At 42.7% G+C, this 24,139-nt stretch overlaps 1 protein-coding gene across 1 annotated transcript in view; it reads left to right on the plus strand.

Annotated features, from left to right (window-relative positions):
• Positions 1–24,139, plus strand: part of GPC1 (glypican 1) — a gene marked incomplete at its 5' end in the record, with an annotated part of 433,058 nt that overhangs the window by 351,694 nt on the left and 57,225 nt on the right. Inside the window, one exon of the mRNA XM_019503690.1 lies at positions 14,025–14,416. Within this exon, the coding sequence (XP_019359235.1) occupies positions 14,025–14,416 (392 nt within the window). The remainder of the gene's footprint in view (positions 1–14,024; positions 14,417–24,139) is intronic.

Here is a 24,139-nt window from a genome sequence, read left to right on the forward strand (position 1 = left end):
TCTTGTTGGCTGAAAGCCTTTTTAAGATTGGTGATTCACCCAAAGAACCTTGATACTACATCAAAGGTTTTACAGACAGATTGAAGTAGGGCTCCTCAGATAACATAGCAGAGTCTCAAAGGCAGACACAAGGGCTGAAGGAGGGTTTCTATAACATGATCCAGTGAGGGTGTTTGAATGCTTTGTAAAATACTGAGGAATCCATGTCCTGGTTACCTGTCAGCAATGAACCATGCAACTGAGCTGATTACCAATATAGCTACTACAAGAAGTTTTGCCATCTCTCCTGATCTCCTTACCACCTACTAAACAGTATAAGATGTGCACTTAAATTGTGCCAGAGTTGCTATTCATCACACGTACACTTGGACCTAATTACTAATTAATTTTCCCTAGGTAATGTAGGTATTTTTCCATGTGTGAGAATTCTAAAGGTGCTTTCTCAGAACATTCTGCAAACGAGTTTATTGAAATTGGAATTCTTTCACCAAGGTGAGAAGTAACAGTTCATCAGCTCTTAATTAGGTTGGACTTTTTTGTGAGCATTTTCCAGTTTTCTGACAGAAGGATGTACATCTTGTTTCTCTTGTGGCAAGCACAAAGAGCAGTCTTACCTTGAATTGACAAATCAGTCTAAATCTGGGCTTTTTTTCACCTCATGATGATGAGCAGCAAGTTCAGTAGATCACTGCAACTTGGGCAGTGAACATCAGTTGTCACAAAAGAACACTTATTATACAAGAAAGAGAGTTTAACTGCTATTTAATTACATTTTTTGTACATACCCAATGCTTGAAACACCAAAATTAATATGAGATTACAGAGAACCTTCTGGATTCCAAATGCTTTACCAGCATCAGCAAAACTTGTTACAGCGAGTGTGTGTTGTATGCAGATGCTAGTCTGTCCATTTTGCAGGTAGCAGAACTATGGGAATAGAAAAACTTTTAACTCGCCTGGAGCCATTCCAAGTCAGGCCTAGTGTCTTAAAAGGAAAACATCACCAGAGAGTCAATACCATGCTCTGGCTATGGCTTGATCATCGTTTTCTCAAGTGCTATATTACTTTGGAAAACTTTCACAGTCTCATGTTGGACATTGGCCCAAATCCCCCAGGAATCACCGCACATAGGTGGTATGCTGGGGCCGGAGAGAGAGATTGGGGACAGTGGTCTTTATTGTTATGTTATTAAGCAAAGCAGTCTTAGGCCATAGACACATTACATTTATTGTGCCATATAAGCTATTCTAGTGGCACAGAAAACAACCATCCACACATTAATGCTGTTTCTCCGATTTATAAAAATGGCCAATCAGCCACAAAAATGACAGATCTATGTCAAAGAAGTTACTGTTTCAAACAGGTCTGGAGAAATCCCTGGTATCCCTCAGTGCTTTGCTCTCCCTCCTCCCCTCCAAAAGGGAACCCAGGCAAGGGCTGCTTGGATGGTAGCCCCATTGGGTGTTGCCACAGCAGCAACAGATGATCTGGCAAATCTTCAGTGAGTATAACTCACTGACAGGCCCCATGGAGGCAGGGGGAGCCAAGGAACAGCACACTCTTACACCCTGGCTGGAGAGCATGCCTTTGTAGTGACATTGTTGCATGCTAACCCAGAGCTGGTTCATATGTGCATGTCCCAAACTATTATTTTGTAGTGCTACAAGCATCTAGGGCAGTAGTTGTCAACCTTTTTAGACTCAAGTTATTCTTCATTAAGCTTATAGCACCCCTTTGGAAAATGCCAGCTCTTAGCTTTCGCTTATTTTTTGACTATAGAAAAATAATGGAGCAATTCTGTTGGAAACTACATAGAAAGCCCACAACTGGTCAGAAAGCTTTTGACACTATGGCTTAAAAACTCTGACTCTATCCTGTGAATCGTGTGTAGGTGCCTGCATTCCTAATGGTGCTAACCTGGTGTAGTACCCTGGTTGAGAATCACTGATCTCAGGCCTAAAGCAGTACAAGCAAAATATGATTATTAGCATGTATGCTCTGTAACATGCCCATTGCATATGGGAAAGCAAGTTTTATTTGCATTTGGTGTAACTGTTTAGTGTGGAAAAATACATCACATGGACACTTAATATGTGTTAAATGCACTTAATATGTGTGTGTCCAAGTGCTCTAGGACGCAAGGGAGGAAAAGGTCAAACGGTCATAAACTCCTGCAAGACCGTTTCAGGCTGGACATAAGGAACAATTTCTTTACTGTCTGAGCCCCCCAAGGTCTGGAACAGTCTGCCATCGGAGGTGGTTCAAGCACCTGCACTGAACACCTTCAAGAGCAAATTGGATGCTTATCTTGCTGGGATCCTATGACCCCAGCTGACTTCCTGCCCTTTGGGCGGGGGGCTGGACTCGATGATCTTCCAAGGTCCCTTCCAGCCCTAATGTCTATGAAATCTGTGGAATCTATAAAACACATGATAAATATGTGTTTTAGTACTTGAGTATTCCTATAATAGCAACCTTATGCCTTTTTTGTGAAAGGAGTATCTCCAGATTATATTAAGTAATATGTGTTCAGCTATAATCAGCCTGTTCCACAGAGATAATATGAGCATTTTGTGGTCTTTCAGCAGCTCATGATGCACCACTCCCAGCCCTCCTGTGTGAACAGCAAACACCTAGCTTTTTGAACTGAACTGAACTAGTGAATGTCCTCCTCATCCCCTTGCAGGAGGGACATGAACTGAATTCGTGACAAGGTGCTAGACCTCATTACAAGTAGACTGAGGAGAGAAACATCGCTACCACTGCCGAGGGCAAGAAGGACAGCAGACAAAACAGGAGGTCTGTCAGTGCATCGTAACCCAAATTGTGGTTCAGGGGTACCAGCAGGACTCACAGCAGATCTACACTAAGTAAATACATGAAACCTCAATGTGTTTGGGGAGGCATGACAACAAGGTGTGTGTGCCACGAGAACCACAGACCCCTCCCATGAGGAGCTATGTAGCATCCTCAAGGCAGACCATGCCATCCCTGCCATACCATACACTGTATGCCCATGGGCCTGGTACAGTGTGACTATGATGACAAAAATGACAATGAAGTCCCCTTTCTGCCACCTGCTACTGAAGTGTCCATAGAGGGAGCATGAGGATACTTTCTCAGTCAATTTGACCCAGACCCTGACCCTGAAACAGACCCAGGATGCACAAGGTGTATTATTGAGGGCCTCATTGAACAGATGCATATGAACAACTGAAAACCAATTGCTGATAAGTTTCAATAATTTAGGGGGGAAAGGGTTACTGGTGGGGTGACTTGGGGCTCTGGAAATACCTCATGGCTTGGGGGTGATTTGCTCTGAGGATGATGCATAGCTCAGCATTCACTTGGGGTTCACTGTGGGTGTGGCACACTGCTTAGGAAAATGCCTAGGGGCACAGGTGGCAATCAGTATAGATTGCCCCCCATCCCTGGGATACACCAAAAGAGAGGGGACATTGTGTTCTGCACAACACAGACGTGAAAATTGGTGGCAGACCCCTGCTTAGACCATGGCGGTTGTATATGAGCCAATGGCCCAATTAAGGCGTGATGGTCTAGTTAAGGTGCTCAGTGACTGGGACAGAGTTAACCCTAGTTAAAGGTTAATTCATGCATGCATAGCAGTCAGTGGAAACCCAATCTTCTTTCAGTATCCCATCCCACTCCCAGACCTCCCTGCCTAGCAATGGCAGCTCATAGCATGTTGACTCCTCAAAGTTAGGTCTGGCCTGTGAGAGCTTGGGAAGTTCCAGTGCTGGTGCCACCCCAAAGACATAAAAGGACAGTCCTACTCAGAGGATGGCTTGTAGCTGAAAATTTCAGAACCAGTTAAATCTGATGCTGGAGGACCTCAGGGAGTACTCTGCATACTGAGCCAACATTACTGACAGGTGGCTTTATGCCTATGACCACAAGCAGAACCAGTCAGAGATGCTAACAACTTTTTAGCATGCTTCTGTGGCTTAGGACTGCCAGTTCCTAGAACTGGAGCAGGGACCAGTGAAGGACTAAAAGGGGGTCAGCCCTCCAGGAAACGGCCCCTCATGCATCCTTCCCGTCCATTGCAGAGTCTTGCAGGTACTTCCTGGACAGAGCGGCTGCTGCTGTAGAGGTGTATGTCCATGCTATGACAACAAGGCAGCAGGTCCTGATAGCTGCATACTGTCCCCCACATTACCAGAGGCAATGGCACCATTGCTACCATGGAAGATGGCCACCTCCTGCCCATTGTCTCCCACCCTTCCCCAGCCAGTAACTTCTGCCAGATGGGTGATTGGAGTAAGGGGAGGCTGGTCATCATGTGCATGCCTCCCCATACTCTAGCTGCCTGGACTAGCTGAAGACTTGCACCCTGGGGCATGGCTGGATGCCATACAGGGTATGGAAATCTAAACAGTGGGTCCACTGGACACCATGACAGGGGCAGCTCTTCCTTTCCTTTGGGCAACAGGGAATGCCACCTCCCTCCCAGGTGCCTGCACCCCAGGGATAAGGTGGGAGGATGGACCCTGACACTATCTACCCCCACCCAGCTCCCCAGCAATGCGGAGTTAGACATGCCCATGAAGATGCAGTTACTGAGTACCTCTGAACGATCTGGTTCACTGCAGGGGGTTCACTTCCACATCACACCCTTCCAGAGCTCTCCCAGCTAGCAAGGAGACCTGTGGAAAAGGGACATGGGTGGACCTAAAGCCACCCCACGCCACATTTAGTGCAGTTTGACAGTTTATTTGCAGAAATAAATTTGCCCTTTGTGTGCTTCCTGTTCAGGCTTCAGCTTGTGTCACTGATATCTGTAACCCACCCATTGGCTGGTGTCTTGGTTTCCCCTTCCCAGCCAGCCTCACAAACTCCAAGTGCAGGACCCTGGCTCCCCCATAAGTTTTCCAGCACTCCTATTCCTCAGTTTCTCCCTCCATGTCCTCCACAACCCAAACCCCCACAACAGGGAGCATTCAGCCCACTAATTAACATGAAAGATGTTTACTGAGGTGTTTTAGAAAAGCACATTAAAGGGATGCTGTGGCTTATGAAGGTCTCCTGTATTCCCTCCCATCCAGCAGGATGTGTTCACAGAAACTTGTCAGTCAAGGTTTTCCTGATCAGAATAGCCTAGCAGTGGTTCTGAACAGGAAGCTTGGCTGGGAGCACTGCTTCAGCCTGGGCACCATCCAAAGTGCCAGGGGCTTCCACCACCTGTGAGTCCTTCTGGGGCCAGCCTGGTTCCCCCTTGCCTGACATATATTGTGGAAGATGCAGGTGGTGGCCAGGAAGCTGGGAATGTTCCTTAGCATGAGTTCAGTGCAGACCCCTAGGGACCCAAAAGCATACTTCACCAACTTTAGGTGCCAAAAGACACCCTGCACCACCATACCACAGCTGATGGTTGGGAACTGAGGACCTTCCTCCTGTGGTCTAACTAGCTGTATGGCTTTATGAGCTAGGGGGAGCAGTAGGTAGGTCAAATCACCAGTGATTAATGGAGGAACAATCAGCCCATCCAAATCCATGGTGAGATTGCCAAGGGCAAACTGTCCCTGCTCCATCATTTCTGAAAAATGCGGGTGTCGTACCCAGCCCAATACTGATGTTAGTGAAACACCCCTGGTGGTCCACAACACTCTGGAATTTAACTGAAAGGAACCCCTTATGGTTTAGGTAATCTCAGGTGTGGTGAGGGTGGCACAGGATACATATGTTGGTCCCATTGGTGGCACCCATGCAGTTTGGGAAGGCCATCTGTGCAAACCCAGCAATTACCTGTGGGTTCCCAAGTCAAATGAACTAAGGTCCCAGCTCTTCAAGCATAGTGTCGCACACTTCATGCACAGCTGTTGTCGCCACTGTACACCACACCAAACTGTTTTAGTGATGGAACAGAGGCTGTTGGCGGCTCCATTCACCAGGGCACACACCTCTTGATGAACACAGGGGACTAAAGCCCAGTGCCCTGAAACTTGAGGAGGGGACCAGCTCAGTGCAAAGGTCCATGAATGTGCCACATGACATCCTAAAGTTTCACTGTCACGGCTATTCTTCCCAGGTTCCAAGCATGAGCTGCTCCTATGAGACCAAGTTCACTAGTGGTGCTCAGCAGCAATGAGATGGCATCTGATACCAGGCCTGAATCACCCCAGTTTGCATGGCATTGTGTTGTGGTTCCTGTAAGTGGGCCAGCATGTTGTCCATGGCAGCATCACAGTCCTCAAAGTAACACTTCACCAGGGCCAGACACTCAGGCTGCGAAAGCACAAAGTGCCTATGGATTAGAGCAGTCAGGACAAGGATTTTCTCAGTTGTGCCACTCATCATCTCCTGGAAACCACTGGAGATCCAATCCCAAGTGGAACAGTCAGTCAAAGAGGGGTTGGAGATTATGTGCCAGACCAAGAAAGGATTGAAATTTACATCCTCACTTCAGTGAGACAGTCGGCCAGTTGGCACTTTTGTTTGTGCTCCGCTGTTTTCAGCCACCGTCAGGAATATGGCAAAAGGTTGCTACAGCATGTTTTAGCAAGAAGCCTGCTCACTGACCTCCTAGCAGGAGAGCATGAGCTGTGTTTGTGGAGTTCATAGTAAACTTTATTCTGTGCCTGTCCAGAACACTGCAGAGGGGTGATACCGCACAGCATTCCACAGATTTAACACGGGCTAAGCATATAGGAGGCTCTAAAAATGAAGCATCTAACCTTATTAACAGCTTCAGATCACATGCAGGGTACTGAAACACTGATAATTTCACTACAACAGAGAAAATCGCAAGGCCTGACAATACTTAAATTATTCAAGAACAACACTGGAGAATTAAATAAGTTCTTTCCAGTGATGCACAAAGTGTAAGAGAGCAGACTCCATCCAACCTGCCAACTGTAACCAGGATTTGCCTGTCTTCAGGAAGGATCCCTTCGCTTCATCAGTCTAGTTTGTAGTAAGGACAAACAAAAGTGAGAAGTGGCTACTCAGCGAGCAGGAAGTAGTTGAATCACTGTTCATCTTGATAAGGAATTCAAGGTGAAAATGTTTGATAAACTGTGTGCAGGGACAAGTGGTGCTTCAGGCATGTTCACTACTCATTAAAATGAGATCTTCAGCTAAGCACTTGTTAATGGGATCAGGATCTGATTTTCCTTCATATCGAGGACCCTCCATTAGAAGGCACTTTTACTGATAGGTTAGATGTCTTCAAGGGCTGTTGGCAGTATGACAATTCCCAACATGCACTGATAGCTTTAAAGAAAGAAACAAGCTTCCACCTAAGGAGATTAAAAAAAACAAACCATACTCTAAAAAGGGGAGTTCCTAGAGCAACAAGCTCTCACCTTATACAAGTTCAAGTACAGGAAAGGTAAAAAATAATTATATTAAAAAAGTTTTCATTTAAATTAACATATTTCCAAATAAACATATTTAAAATTCTGATAAACCTACATTATGGCCTAATCTTATAATCTATTAAAATTAATTTAAATTAAATAAAAATCCCAAGCAGTACATGTATCTTGTCAAAGCCTTAGTGATGGAACTGCTGTATCAGTTGTTGTAATAACTGGCTAAGAACTTGGAACCGGAATTTGTTGATGTGCTAAGGCAAACAAGGTTCTTTGGTCAATGTGATATCTTTTATTATGCCAACTAAATAGTTGGAAAGATTGTTCCTTGCAAGTTTTTGGGCACAAACACCTTTCTTCAAGCATAGGGATAGTCTGCTGGTGTTATGTGTTCTCTGGGATGAAATAGAAGCCAATATGCAAAATGCAGGTGTTTGAAAATGTAAACACGTGGCAGTGAGGATTAGAGGGAATGGGAGACAATAGGTGTGAGACAGGTAGATGGGGGGATAAGGGGAGATGTACATAAGGAGGGATGTACGCATGATGATAGAATGTAGCTGGTAAAATGCAGAAGGGTTCCCTGGGAGGTATCAGATAGCAGGAGGGTTATAATGTGCCATAAATCCAATGTCTATATTTAGTCAAAGATTTTTTGTATCCATTAGATTTATGAAGTGAAGTTTGTAGACTTGTCTATGATAGGCGTTTTGTAAATTCCCCTTGGCTAGGGACGGACATTACGCATAAACTGGTTTAAGTGATCAGAAACTGGTCACAGAACCTATAATAGAACAGATGTTCAGTGCACATAAACCAGTTTGAAAACGGCTGAAGCTGGTTTGAGATCAACCTGGTTGAATGTAGTATCAGACTTAACTGATTTGGGTCAAACCAATTTATGCAATGTCTGTCCCAACCCCCTTCCTGGTTTAAGTTAAATCAGAGTCCTCCAGCATCCCAGATCCTTTGCAACTCTGGGTGGGGCTGTGCTCTCTGCTCCAGCCCAGGAGGGCTGGCCGTTCTCCTCTGCTCCCTCGCTGTAGCTCCAGCAGAGACTGCAGGTACTGTTGCATCTGCCTGGCTTCCTCTTGCTCACCATCCTTCTTCCCTCCCTCCATCACTGTCTGCTCAAGCAGGGATTCCCTCCTCCCCTCTGCCTTACACAGACACCTCTCAGCATTAGCTAGCATACCACATGCCGGACACAGTCTGTGCTGTGGGAGACAAGACAAAGGCAGACAGGACAGTGTCATCTTAGGGCTTTTTAGAGCTAATCAACAGGTAGCTGGTAATGTCCCTCTGTTCCTTCCATGGAAGAAGTTTTTTAAAAAGAACTTGAAGCTGTTGTTTTGTTTGATGAGCTAATACATGCTAACAGTTCCCTGTGTAACTTCCTGCTGTGTAACTAAATGCTCTGTTATTAATGGTGGGGGGGGAACCCCTCCCTAATCAGTGTGTCCTGCCAGGGCCTGGCCATGCCCCACCCCCCAGCTCAGCATTATGGAAGGGAAGGGAGGGCTGCTTCAGCACCCCCCGCTTGTAGCCTAAGCCACTGCAGGCAAGTGCTGACATTTCTTCAGTTCAGAGGGTACATCTGTATGGTTACAAAACGGTTTAGCCTAGCCAGGTTAGAATAACCTGCAAAGATTGGATCAATTCAGACTCAGGCTTTTTGGATATCTGACCCTAGCCTTTGAGGATTAGAACTGAGAGGTTGGAGAGGGAGTAGTTGTCTTGTGAGAAGTGTGCACTCACAGGTAATTGGGTATTTTTGCCTTTAGACTAACATGGCTACAACCAGCACCCCCAAAATATGGAAGATATCAAATTTTCACATGCTAAAACTCTTGTTGAAAGTGACAGACTCGTGTGCATATGCAAAGGCAATATTTTTTGTTTTAATTTAGCCAACCAGTTCATTAAGCTTCATTCAAAGCTGAGAATTTGATTGGAAGTTGAAGCAAGAAAACAAATTTTCTCTCTTCCAACCCACAAATAAAAATTAGATCTCACGGTATGAGCTCCACTAATTCTAAAATATAGAACCATGTGGTAACCAGAAACAGTCCCTTTATGACAGATAATGCTCCTTTTAATAAATCTGTTTTAAATATACAATGCATTTGTGAAACATTTTTCTCATGTCCTACATACTTAGTTTGCTTACATTTAACTATTACAAAACAAATTTTAAAATGCTCAACTCTGAATTCAATTCTAGTTCCTATCCAAGTAGGGCTTAATATAAATCCATGATTGCAAAAAAACCCAAAGATCAGCAAGTAAAAAAGTAATGCATCACAACCTTTCTTTAACAAAAAAAAAAAAAAAAAAAAACCCCCAACCCTTTTTTTAAAAAAAAAAAAAAAAAAAGAACTAAAATATACCAGTTCACAATAAGGTTCAAACCTATTATATACTTTATTCTAATATTCCTTCTTGCTACTTCTAAAAATTGATGACTTTTCTCTAATATCAATCCATATACCTTAGTTCAACCTTGCCTTCAGTTCCCCCAACACAAATTCAGTAGGTTCAGAATGGTTGTGTAGACCAGGCAGAATCTCATGTACACTCTTTAACTTGCTGTATTTGCTACAACATAGCCACATCTCTATGTCAAACTGCCCTGAAATGCTGAATGTAGGGTTCAAGATGAGTCTGCTGAATGTTTTGTTTGGGTCTAAGCAAAAGCAGGATGCAAGTCCTAGTGGGTAAATTGGGGCACAAGAGGAGCTTCTTGCCCATGATGATCTTGGCACCAATTCAGCAAAGCACTTAAACACGCCTCATCGTAAAATGCATGCTGAGTCTCATTATAGCTAATGGAACTTAAGCACATGCTTAAGGGGTTTGCTGCAGCACAGTCATGATGTTTGTGCTGATTACAGCTGGTGGAGAATTTTTCCATTCAACTTTCTTTTCTCAGTGACCAAAACTTCACAGAAAAGGATTGGTTTCAACAAATGACCTATTTTGAAAAGAATTGAGAAAAGGGTTTGACATTGTTATAGTTAATCTAATTTTAGTTACCAGAAAAATGCTATTCGTATAAAAATGGAAGTTTTAAGTAGTATCACTGATCTGGGAGTAATTCAGTCTCTGGGTGTTCAGATTGGGACAGCTGAGGCCTGGTTTACTGATAGACCAAGAATCCACACCTCATGGTTAAGCTGATAGGAGCTGAAGGTGCTTAGCATCTCTTCAGGTAGGGCGAATCCCTCTATGGAGTCTCAAGGATTATCCACAGTTGGTAGCCAGGTTTGAAAAATGTGGATGTTAATATCTGAACATGGCTTAGAGCCCCTACTTGTGGCAGATCAAACACTTGTATGGCCATGTAACTTCCAGTATTGCCTAGATGTCACAGATAATTATGCAGAAATAGAATTGCTTTTCCATTTTTCTTATGTAGCTGGCTGAGCAGTCCCCCTTACAGTCCTAAGACCCAGCTGAGTGTTTGAGTCCTGGTGGAACACCACCCTATTAAAACAGTCTGCTAAAGAGGCCCTTGTTGCATGGCTTTGAGGGATTACAAACCCCATGCTGTAAGCCTTGGCCGGGGTGGACACAACAGCTGTCTATAGCCAGGCTGTAACCCCATGCCCTGCACCCCACCATCAACACAGAAATCCCACTGCCGCTGCTTCCTCTTCTACTGCTGCTGGGCCCTGGCTCCAGCTGGACTGCACCCTTGCATCTTGCTACCAGGGCATAAATCGGGGTGGGGGGGGGCATGTGCTCCTCACATGTCACCTATGACAGTACCCATGATAGTGGGAAAGTGCCTGGATGCAGGACTGGTATGTCTTGTCCATCGTGAGTACTAGTTTCCTCATCTCAGCCTTCAGGTGCAGAGCTGAGATTTTTGTACTTGTATCCTGGGGCAAAATAAAGGCAGAAGTCAATAGCAGAACCAGTCAGCTATGCTAGTCCATGGGTCCCTTTCCTAGGGGCTGACCACTGGATAACAGTGCCCAACAATGTTGGGCATTTAAAACCCTGGGAAAGGAGACCAGGTAAGTTTTAAGACTTTCTCCATGATAAATTTACCAAAAATGTCATCTTGCTGCTTGTTATCTCCACGTTCTCTCTTGTGTCCTCTATTTCTTTCATGGATAGTTATTTCCGTCTTGTGATAAGCTGCCCATTAGTCAGCTACACTTCAGAGGCCTAATTATTGGAGCCCCTGAGTTCTCTGGGCTTGGTAATATTTCTTCCTGTCAAAACTACTGCAAATAGTATATTAATGAATATAGGATGACCAGTGACCTGCCTGTGTGTGCATGTTACATAAGGGGGTTGGATTACTTCATAATCCCCTATTCTCCATTTGTAGGTCTGTCTTCATCAATGACTTGTGCTGCCTTTATGTTTGGTTTACACATTCTTTATAGAGATATTTCAGGCTGTAGGTTTCAGTCACTCATCTTCCCACTCAGGTCACATAACACAGAAAAGATCTATCAAAACAGGTGACCTGACATACAACAGGGGCAGTTGTTAAATAGAGAGTAAAAGCCAAAATAATTGGAGAGGAAGGATGGGAAGTCAGCCCAATCACACAAGTAACACTGGTTAACAAAAATAAACCTTTTTTTTTTTTCCTGTGTGGGAGATCAGCTGAGCTAGTAGTTCTGTTTTGTGTCACAAGAGAAGGAGTTGTGATGTAACCAGCTTGTTATGGTAAAATAACAGTGCACTCTCCCCACCCTTGCCATTGCTCAGAGGTCTCCTTGACAGCTCACCCTTGGTGGGCTATCAAGGAGCCAGTGCTCTCCCCTCCCTGCCCTCCTGAGGTTATCCCAGTATTGAGAGATGTGTACAACTATTCAAGTTGGCACAAGAAATGAGAGATCTTCCTGGTGGGAAGTACTGTCTTTTTTGCAGGACTAGGGGAGTGTGGGTCAGGACAGGCCATGAACCTTTGCAAGTGGATCTTGGTAGGAAAAGGGTTGAGAACCACTGCTCTAAGCAACCACTTGATCAATATTTTGGCATGATGATAGAAGGTACGGGTGGCGGAGGACTGAATGAAATGCAGAACTGGAAACGGTAGGTAACTGAAGATTCCTTCTTATTTCACAGTGGCCAGTGTGGTAGACTTGGTATCGTAGTGACGTTTTCAAAAGTGTTACTACAGACATTCAGTTTACCTCTGTTGCTTGAACTTGTTACACTCTACTTGATATTCCTGGCCTGTTCTGGTACTCTTTTATGTCTTCCACAATCCATGCCAAAAATGGCTGGATCTTAAAACTGTATATTGATAGCTCTTAATTCTGTCATGCTTGGCCAGGTGTGTTGTGCATACAAGACCAGTTCATAGGGTTTGTTAAAGAAAGCATATAGCTTGTTTAATTATTAGTATCATAGTCAGTTTTTTCCCTAAATAGATTAAAAAAAATTCTAACATCATCTGTGGCTGAGATTTGAGATCCATTACTGAAGCTTTCTGGATTCCCTTGTGCTCAGTGGCTAATATATATCTTCCCAGCCTCACCAGTTTAGCCTAAACATATAAGTCTGCTTTCTATGCAGTGCTCAAACAAATATATTTATCTTTCTAAAAAGTCTTCTAGAAATAGATGAGAAATTATGCAGGATACTTGTTGAGAGCCAGATTCTGGTGGCTTTATTCATGTGAGTAGTCTGACTGCAGTGAATTTAGGTGAGTAGGAATTGATTCTGAATGCACATTCAGCAAAGCACTGACAAATGCACTTCCTTGTTTGCTAAATAAAGGATAGTGCATTCACATGCTCAAAGTCAAGTCCTGGTTTGAGTATTTTGCTATTTGAAGCCTCACTGTTCCTGAGTGTATGAAAAATGTGCCAGTATGCCTTGAAAGAAGTTGCTTTCATTTGCTGTTAATGAGTTCAAGGGTAACAGTCGTTTAATTTCTGCTTTGCAGCTTTTATTGCATACAAATGTTTTGCAGTAAATCAAGAATTTGTTTTGCAGTTTTTAAATGTTGTCCATGGTTTCCAGACTGGTTCATACATCGCTCATGTGCATTCTCTTAAACAGGATGTACATATGAGTTTTGTGTCATGCAAAGCCAGTACAGATGAGAAGTGTTTTAACATATTCAGTTTTGACAGTCCTTTGTCACACTGCTTTATGCAAATCAGTCAGGGTTACATACAACCAGAAATAGGGTTACTGAATTTACACTTTACAGTAAGCATTCATCAATTGCAGCACTTTTATGGGCTGTGCATGGCACATCCTATCAGTCATCAGGTCTTGCCTTGGCTGGCTTGGTTGCATTTCCTAGTTGATGCTGACCAAGGAGAAATGGGATTCTGAAGAAGCATGACCTCTTGCAGTCTAATGGGAGAACAATTAACAGTGTCTTTTCAGCAAAATACTTTTTATGGAAGTACATGCATGTGGTTTTATTTCCGGATGCGAGTTAAGTGAAAGATCAAAGAGGGTACAGATGACCCTTTTCTACTTCAGGAGCATACCTTCTAGCCAGTGTGTTTATCCTTCCAGTTGCAGCTCAAGAACTAAAACTGTGAATGGGTGTTGAGGTCAGCCAAAAGACAAGAAAAGGTGTCATAGGACCCTTTTCTTCCAACCAACGGAGCAGCGGTAGCAAGTAGTTGACTTTAAAATGGCCCAGTAGAGATTTGTTTCTCCTGCTGATCCATTACACTCCTTGTTTTCTCTTTTTACAGGTTATTTCCAGGATTTGTTGAACAAGTCAGAGAAGGCCCTCTATGACACATTCCCTAGCATGTATGGGGAGCTATACACGCAGAACATCAAGCTCTTCAAAGACTTATTCAGTGAGCTGCGACGCTATTACCGAGGCTCCAATATCAACCTTGAAGAAGCCCTCAATGAGTTTTGGACACGCCTGCTGGAGCGGCTCTTCAAGCAGCTGAACCCCCAATACCATATCACTGATGAGTACCTGGACTGCATGGTGAAACACTCTGAGCAGCACAAGCCCTTTGGTGAAGTCCCGAGAGACCTGAAGCTGAAGGCAACAAAAGCCTTCATTGCAGTGCGCTCCTACGTGCAAGGGCTTAGCGTGGGCAGTGATGTCATCAAAAAGGTGTCTCAGGTAGGTCATGAAGCAGATCCCACCACCACCATTGCCAGGTGTGCAGTCTTACACCCCTCTACTCCTCACACATCTCAAAAAACCCTATTTGCTACTGATTGATACTAGGTGGTTGTTATCTGTATTTCCCTTCCTTAATTCTTCCTTATGAATCTGGCAGGCTTGTTGATACTGAACATCTTCCAGCTGCATAAACAATTTCCTAAGGATCACCTACCACTGGTAGGAAATAACAAACAGGGCTGTTATAGACACTGACAGAAGAGGGGAAGGGCAGCACAGCTACCCACAAATTATAATTTACATCAGTTTAACCTCTGTGGCAGGGTGCCATGGAGACTTTAGTCACCCACAGTGTATAGTCATTCTGTTGCTTGCATATATTCCTAACATTTCCCTGGCAAATAAAGTGTCATAGCTTTAAATCACATTTTGTTATTTTCCCCCTGGATGGTGATATGATTTAAGGCACGTAAAACTGGCTTGCAAAGTGTGCTGGGAACGCATGCCAGAGGTATATTTCAGTGGTGGGTGAAGAGATTCTTGTGTGTTTATACAGCAGTGTATCTTTATACAAAGCATGCATACTGCGAGAGAGGCAGTTTGTAAAGTGCACTGGGATCCTTGGGGATTAAAGGTGCTATATAAATGTAAATTAATGCTGTTGAATGTGAGGTTTTAGTCGGAAAAAATTGTATACATCCTTTAGTACAAAAGGAACCTTTCAGAGCAGAAGGAAGACTATTGCCCACAGACAAGGTATTCAGATTTTTACAGAGGCGGTGTGATGTAGTCATTCCTGGGTCTACAGCTGAAAACAATGGCTAGCAAGGGGAAAATCTATTCTATAAAATGGCATGCTTCATGAAGAAATGGCAAACAGCAAGTATACAAGTCGGACTGTGATTAAACAGTGAATGTAACAAATGTAATACCAATTAATTTCCTTGCCAAAAAACACTTCGTAAAGGACAGTATTAATTTTGATGTGAGTCCAGTGTTGGATCTCAAAAAGAAACCTTAATATGTTAACAGTAGCAGATGCTTTCAGTTATCAATATGGTTCTATAAAACTGTTCAGCCACATAAAGGGCTTTGTACATCTCATTAACGTCACACTGCCATGTGAGACTGCTGAGGAGAGGCGTATAATTTAAGCAGAATCAAATATTTTGCATAAATTCTCTGAATTGCTGGGATCTCCAGCTTTTTATGTGCATGATTCTACCTTTAGCCCATATCAGGTAGAGTCTAAAGGAATAAATGAATGGATAACAAATTGTCATCTCTTTCCTTTTCCTCATCCTTAGAACTTTCCCTATGTGCATAGGGCAGTCATAGTCATAGCTTTTCATTTACTGGTTTGTTTTCAGCACCAGTAACTTTTGAAATGCAATACCGTTTTGTGCTGTTGATGAATATCTCTTTCACCCACTGTCATCTGCAGCTTTTTAAATGAGTGTTTTATTTGGTACTATATTTATGTGATTCTCTTAATCACTTTGGCATCCACTCATTAAATGAGGCATATATATGTAAACTATGTGCAAAATGATCAACTTGCTGGGTCTAGAAGAAAACTAAAACTCCTTTTTTATTATTATCTATTTCCTGATAGATTTAGATCCTTTATTCCCAGTTGATCTGTCCTCAGTGAAACTTGGGAGAACCACTTGTGTTTATAAACAGTAGCCACATAAAACTGTAAAAGTTTTCCAGTTTGCTAAAAGTTCAGCAAACCTAATTCAAGTATTAAGCTTTTACAACAAAAATCTGAAACTGGGTAATTTTAATCTGTTTCTTTAGAAATGTTCTCCCTAGTTCTAGTAACTTCACTAAAAGAAGACTAATGAGAAGTAAGTTTCACTTTACAAAGGTCTTGGCTTTCAACAGGTATAAAATACAAGGCCCAATTTTCTACCAAGTTTGAGATGAAAGCTTCTTTAAGCTGAAATTTTACTGTTTGCCCCCAGCCAGTTGTGAATGTTGTGTTTAGAAAGTGTGAAGAAAGCCCATGGAAGCCAGTTTGATATGGACGTCCATAAATAACAATCTGGTTTTGCACTTGTAAGAAATTGTCCTAACTTTTTTGAACTCACATAGTAGAAGCTGCTAGTCTCTCTTAAATTGAGCTTTTGGCATAGTGCTGGTCCTCCTTGATTTGCCCTAAGCATGGAAAAACTATTAGAAAGCCGTTGCTATAAGCTACAGGTAATTGTGTTGTAAGTGTGTGCAGTACATACTTGTTGGCACAAAGGGACATCTAATTAGGTGGCAGTAGCACTATAAATGCTAATAGTGAGATATCTATTTGTGTAGGTTCTTTGAGCTATCAGTCCTTTTTAAGTTTTTGATCCTGCAAGCTGCTTGTGAGTGCACCATGTCTCTTGTAAAACTCGTTGTAAGATCTGGCCCTCCAACCCCCACGTCACCTGTTTTGTCTGCCTTTGGCCAGGGTATGTCATTTTGTAACAGTTTCATTGAGGACGAAGGATACAAGCTCTTCCCACAAAATGCAATGCAAGAGATACTAGGCTTAGAAATGGGGAGAGCCTTTTATGAGGCATACAAATGGGGAGAGAGAGGCAGCTTGTCACTGACTACAAGACAGACAGGAATCTGATTTTTAATGACTGCTGCCTCCCCACTTGGCCCAAGTTTCTTTTCCTCTCACAGCTGCTGAAGCTTGTATCATCCCAGTGTTTCTGCCAGTTTGTATGCCGTGTCTGCCCCAGCAGCCTTCATGCACAGCCACTCAAGCTGTGATGGAAAGGTGCATGTGCAGGTTCTGCTACAAGGCAAGTGGAGTAGAATCTGCCTGCTTGGAGCAGATGTGTGGAAACACATCTGCCAATGGAGACAGAAGGTCTGGTGGGAGCAGGTCAGCTGTCAAGAAATGGCATAACCGTTATTTATCCTTACAGTCACTATCAATCAGCCTTGTCACCCTGACAAACTTCCAACGTAACACTGGAATATGAAGCTTTCCATTCCCTGCTTCTTGGTTCAAACATGGCCCCTGATTGCACTGGAAAATTATACCATCTGTTCAGTGGTTCATGTAAAATGGTCTTGGGGGTCTCAGTTGGGAAGAAGACTTGTATGCATGCAATTTACACAGCTGACATCCTTGGTAGCCATCTCAGCAGAGTCTGAATGAATATGTGGACAATAGTGTAGAGAAGGTTGTACTTCTGCTTCCTACCATATCTGGTCTGGGGATGGAAAATCTAGTGCTGTTGGATTGTAAGTCAGACACTTTTAACAAGCATTTCCTTATTTATTTTAAGATGGCTGTTAGTAAGATATAAAAGGTCCCACTTATCATCATTAATGTGTTGTAGGTATTTGAACTTGTGGATGACAGATGTTGTGGCAGGAGCTCTCAGTATACTTATACCATGTGTGTATGGCGTGTCTGTTGGGTCTCTTACCTCAAATTGCCTGTGTTCATTTGTTATAAAATCCAAGTATGTCTCCTCCTGTGAGCCTCATTGTGTGCTTACAATAGTAGATTTGGTAGCAAGTAGCTAAGTAATCCTTCTGGGGAGCATTGCAGCAAAGGTCTCTAGCTTAAGATCCATTCTCTTTGTTGCATGCCAGGGCAAGAGAGAAGAAATATCTCACTTTTATCTCAGATTCTTTTCTTATATTATGAGATTGGCAACTGCCCAAAAATAGCATTTGCTGTGAATCAGAAAGAGCTTCATCTGAACAGGTGAATGTCTAGTGTTGAGAGACTTGGAAGCTGCCAGTTGGTGCTCAGTCTGCTCACTTGGTCCTAGTGCATGTCATGTTCCAGTGTTGTTAAACTCTTAACAGGGATGAAGGGAGCATGGAGAGGGGAAACTTTGGAACTTTTTTTTTAAAAGACAGAAACAAGAGACAGAAACAAGAAAAAGAGAATAATGTGGGGGAGAAGGAAGCAAAACTGGACAGATTAAACTGAAAGTACTAACAGGGAAACAGCCACTTGAAACAGTGTAGCAATTAAAAGCAGAGAGCCAATGTGATGAACAGGTATATCCTCATTGCATTTTTTTATTTCTTACTCCTGTTAAATGAGTTAGTATCAGGGAACTGTGGTCAAAGGCTAGAGCCATTCAGCTAGGTGTTGTGCAGATGGTACAGAAGGCACTCTTTGCCTCTGTGAAGCCATACTCCATGTATCAGACAGAATACAGCAAATGGAAGAACGAGGATAAAGACACTGGCTAGGGACAGACATTACACATAAACTTGTTTAAGTGATCAGAAACTGGTTTAAACCTGTAATAGAACATAAGTACCATGCACATAAAACAGTTTCAAAATGGCTGAAACTGCTTTAAGATAAACTGGGTTGAATGTAGCATCAGACTTAACCAATTTGGGTCCAACTGGTTTATGCAATGTCTGTCCCAAACCCCTTTCTGGTTTAACTTAAACCAGAGTCCCTCAGGATCTCAGATGCTTTGCAGCCCTGGGCAGGGCTCTCTGCTCCAGAGAGCTGGGCTAGCGCCTACCCTCTGCTCCCTGGCTGGAGCTCCAGCAGAGTCTGCAGGTGCAGTAACATCTGCTTGGTTTCCTCTTCCCCCACCCACGCTACCTGCTGAAGCAGGTATCCTTCCCTTCCCCTCTCCCACAGCATGGACCATAGCCAGGATGTGGTATGCTACCTAATGCTGAGAGGTGTCTGTATAAAGCAGACAGGATAAAGACAGACAGGACAGTGTCCACTTAGGGCTTTTTGGAGCTAATCAACAGGTAGTTGGTAATCTCTCTCCATTTCTTTCTTAGAAAAAGCTGTTTAAGAAGAGCTTGAACTAATGAGAGAAGCTTTTGGTTTGTTTGATGAAGTGCTAAATACTATCAACTCCCTGTATAACTCCCTGCTGTGTAACTAAATGCTGTTATCAACATCCTGCTGGCACCCTCACTGGTCAGGAACAGCTAGGGCAGGTGGGTAGGAGGAGAGGGAAAACCCCTCCCTAATCAGAGCATCCTGCTGCGGCCCAGTCACAGCTCCCTCAGCTCAGCACTCCAGAAGGGAAGGGAAGGCTGCTCTAACACCTCCCAGCTTCTAGCCTGGGCCACTGCAGGCAATGTGCCTGCATTTCTCCAGTCCAGAGGGGATGTCTGTGCGATTACAAACCAGTTCAGCCTTGCCAGTTTAGACTAATCTGCAATGATTGAATCAATTTAGGCTCAGCTTTTTGAATGTCTGTCCCTAGCCATTATGTTCAGTTTCCACAATGGAGTTTATGTGAGGGATTTTCTCATGCTGTCAGTGTGAAGGATAAAAACAGTCTTGTTCCATTCCTGGCTCTTCATTAGTTCTCTGCTCTGAATTCTAAGTTTCCCTGTAGCAGAGGGGATTGCTTTAAATCAAAGTGATTTAAAACAGCAACTAGGGAACTTTGTTTCAAATCATCAATATTATTTTTTTTCAGTCTTTCTTTTTATATATATTTCCTAAAGAATGTTTTAGTTTTAGTGCTTAATAACCACTAAAACATGCAGAATGGAGACAAATTGTAGTGTTGCCATTAAAGTAGGTATTCATTTTTGCTTATGAGTATGCAGTAGATCTGTATACATTTATTGAGGCTTGTACATGCTTTTTATTCAGATTCTTAACCTTTGCATCGTTTTTATTTATGTTAAATACATGGGGAATTATTCATTTCCTTTTTTACTAGAAAATTATTAAGTATTTATTTATGGTTTTTTATGAAGCTGCATTGGGATAGAAATTCGAATTCAATTTAAAAAACACCAAAACAACATTATAAAATCTTAAATAAAAGTACATAAAGTTTGCAGAATGTATGAATTTGTCCAAAGATTCCTTGCTTTTCAAAGGAACTTATTTATTAGGCAAAGCTGAAATGACGTATAGGTATGGGATTGAAATTACTATTTGGGTTCATTTTGTGCATCAGAATTTGAGGACTAGTATAACTCATCCTCTCTCACCTTGTTTTCATCTTCTAACTTATGAATAAACCTAACTTTGCTTCTCTCACTTCTAGTTGGCATCTCAGCTTTGTTTGAACTAGTCATTGAACTGGCCTAGCGGAATAAATTGAAATGAAAATATATATTGAATATTATTTTGTACTTAATTTGAATTATTTTAACAGTATAAAAGTTTAGGGCTTTATATAAAATGTCATAATGTCAAATTCCTTTTAAATATTTGAACTGAAATGTGTCCACTTGGTCCTAAAGAAACAGCTTTTTGCCCACTGCCAATTTACATGTAGATCTGGACAGCATAGCAGAGCGTCCCTTTAAGCATGAATTTTATGGCCTCTCGATAGTATTTCTTAAGAATACAAGGCATATGAAGGGCTGTGGTCAACCTCCCTTTTAAAAGTCTGACACATACTAGTATGGAATGACACCCTATGGAATGTCAAATGTATGGTTTATATAAGAGTTCATGCGCGGAGGTGGTGTTACTTGAGAAACAGCAAAAGGAAACATAATAGAAACCAAGAATACTCGCATCAGGTAGAAAGGGAAACAAGTGAGACTTAGCTTTTAACAGTCAAATTCAGGCAACTTCCACTTAACACTGTTGCGCTTAGTGCTATTTTGCTATAGCACTCATTTTAAATTGATACCCAATTCCACGTCGCGCTCAGCAACTTTTATTATAATGCTCACGGGCATCATACAGCTGGCACTGAAACTTACACTAATCCAGGCAGCCCTGACTCAGGTCATTTTTGGTGACCTTAGAAAGTGTAAAGTGAAAGTTGATTTCACTTAATGCTCAGTTTTTCAGGAAGCAATTAAGAGTGCTAAGTGGGGGTTGCCTTTACAGAACAGCAACCTGCAGCTCCTGCAGCTGCCTCTGCCAGTGACTAAGGGAAAGTTCCTAATGTACTCATGCTGGAAAATTCACTGTTAATTAAGGAACTACAGAGAAAGCAGCTCCAAAGAAAGGGGTTCAGTCCTACTTTTTGGGAGCTGGGGATCTGAGGAAAAGATATCTCAGCTTTGCGAAGTGAGAACCACATTGGTATAAAATTATGTCCTGTCTTGACCCTGTGTTTCCCTATTCAAAATCTAACAAGTTCTGATCATAAGCCAGTCAGTGGCTGTGTTGAGTGCCTCATACTGCATTGCATAGAGCAAAACTTCACAAAATGCCATTTATGATTCCAGCTTTATTCAGCCGTCACATCAGAGTAATCAGAACTTGTGTAAGGGCTGAAGGCTAGGATCCCCTGAGCCTCAAGCCCCTCTGGAATGGCATATTTGTAACTACCCATGCAAACTTTGGGTTGAAATAGGCCCTTTGTTCAAGGAATGACTTGCCTTCTGGATGCGAGTCTCATAGTCTTCTCCTGCCTATCCAGTGATCTGTTGCAGGTGCACCTGTTTGAAGCTGGTGTGCCGAGATCAAAATATTTCCATGCCCCGCTATGGGGTTTCAACAGAGAGGGAAGGGCTTCCCTGAGGTAGATTCCTCCTTTGGTGATGTTTTTCAGTTTTCTGTTACCTCCCAGTGAAGCAGTCCTTCACTGCTGGCATCCCTTGTTATAATACTGTGAAACATGGTTTAAAAAGCTAAACAAAGTCAGCTAACTTATTTCTGCAAACCCACAGTTCCTGTGCACCCTCTTCCAGTTGCCTGGAAATCAGCCCCTTTTTTTGAGCTGCACTGGCAAAACTCACTTTACTGGCAGCCCAACTGATCAGACAGCCATGGAGCACCGGTTTCTTTAAATAACTTATTTTAGCAGATCCTCTACTAGCACAGGCCAATGATGAGGTAAAATCCAAACATGAGATGTACTGCTGCTTTGACCAAGGCTTCCTGTTGCATAAAGGGGTATCAAATTCATATATCCCTGGCCTTGTGCACTGGGACTTGCCATATTGAACACACAGACCTTCCCTCTGTGGGTCCAAGGGAGCATTCAGGGCCAATTCAGTGTGGGCAGTTCATGCAGCATGTGCCTTGGGCCAGCTCTGCACATTACTGGTCCAGTATAGGCACTGCATGTAGCGCATGGGGCTGGGGCCAGGGTCAGCACATGCTGCATGGGGCACACAGGTTCATTTGAAATCCACAGGTCAGATTGTAGGGTTTCACAGGCTGGATTCAGCATGTGGGCCATAGCTTTGACACCCCTGACATAAAGCCTTCAGAAGTGCTAATCACCACCTATGATCTTTCCCATCAAATCTCCCTTTTCTCTTTAAGAACAGGTGTCTTCACTTTCACTATTCAATTTTACCTAGACATTCAGAAGAGCTCAATAACTATATAACACAGCAGTAAAGGCCCTGCTACATGTTCAAACTATAGCTGGATAGAAACCAGGCATAGAGTTGTTACACATTTTCAGACACTAACTTTACAGATGATTGGTCTTTTTATAGCTGGATAGCCATTTTCATCGTGTAATAATTACTTTGCATGTGTGGCTGGTCTAAATTTATTGTGCGATTAACCAGTGGCATAATACATTTAACTTGTAGCAGGGGCCTAAGGGACATTTCATTAATTAACGGCCACTAGAACCCATGTTGTTCTGTTGCCCGATACTTAAAGGAAGGATTTGGGGTATTTGCATGTACAGAAAGATGTTTCACTCTTCAGGATGGGGCCTACCTTCTGGACTTACTTTCACTGTGGGTCCTTACAGAGGTCCTTCATGGGCTCTAGGTTATTCACATAGACAAGCAGAGGACAAGAGTCAGATCTTCAAGGTGTTGCCTCCTTCAGGGAAAATTATGAATGCTGAGTTTTACTGCACTTTCTACTATTCCCTCTGTGCTGTGGAAACTCCCCACTTCGTGGACGTTTGGCAGAGCTGAACCATGGCTGCTTTGCAAGGTGCAGGATATGTTTTCCTTGCAAAAATGCTAATAAAACAATTTATCCGTGGAGAGTAAATGGTGCTAGCAAGCCAGCCATATTGGGAAAGTTGACGGCTGCCTCATCTTTACCTTTCTGAAACAGGCTGTTGAATTCTGTGTGGTTCTTTGCCAGCTACTTCCCCATATAGCTATGTTGCTGGTGTTCGGTTTCTATTCACATGTTGGGAATGAGCTCTGCTGTAAGGCTTGGATTTATCTGGGGAAATCCAAACAGAGCTGGTTGTGGTGGGCTTAGACTTCCACCCACACTGTTGATCTCATCCTAATATATTTTATGTTCATTTTCTATTTTAAAAATCATTTAAATTACAAAACACCTAAGGGTAAGAACCTGCCATTTTAATGGCAAAACACCAGCCTGCCAGCGATGCTCTGTAAATAAGATTTAATAAATAACATGCATGCAGATTTCACAGTTCCACCTAATGATAGGAAGTAAAATGAGACTTCTTTTTCAAAGGACCTTAAATTGTACTGCTTGTATTAAATGTACTAGACTTATAGAAAGCAAGAGAGAAGCACAAATGTTGAATGGACTGGTAGTCATTTGGATTACCCTGCTCTCTGTGGGTAGAAGAGGTGGAACAATAAAGCTTAAAAATAAAAGAGTAGAAGATGCTTAGATGAAATGATGGGGATGTGAAGACAATGGCCAATGCAGTTGGTATACAGGGTTTCAAAAGTTAGTTTGAATTGAAACTCATTAAGGATCTGCATTTCTTGGTTGTCTTTTGTTTCTTCTATGTTTTGAGACCCACTGCTCCCTGTCCTGCCCCCTGTGGCTGCATATAGTCTATCACTATCATCTATAAACCACTTTTGCAAAAAACAAAAAAAACA

This window comes from Gavialis gangeticus, unplaced genomic scaffold (assembly GCF_001723915.1).
Source record: "Gavialis gangeticus isolate Ggan-Ray unplaced genomic scaffold, GavGan_comp1, whole genome shotgun sequence".
In the NCBI taxonomy this organism is placed as follows: Eukaryota; Metazoa; Chordata; order Crocodylia; family Gavialidae; genus Gavialis; species Gavialis gangeticus.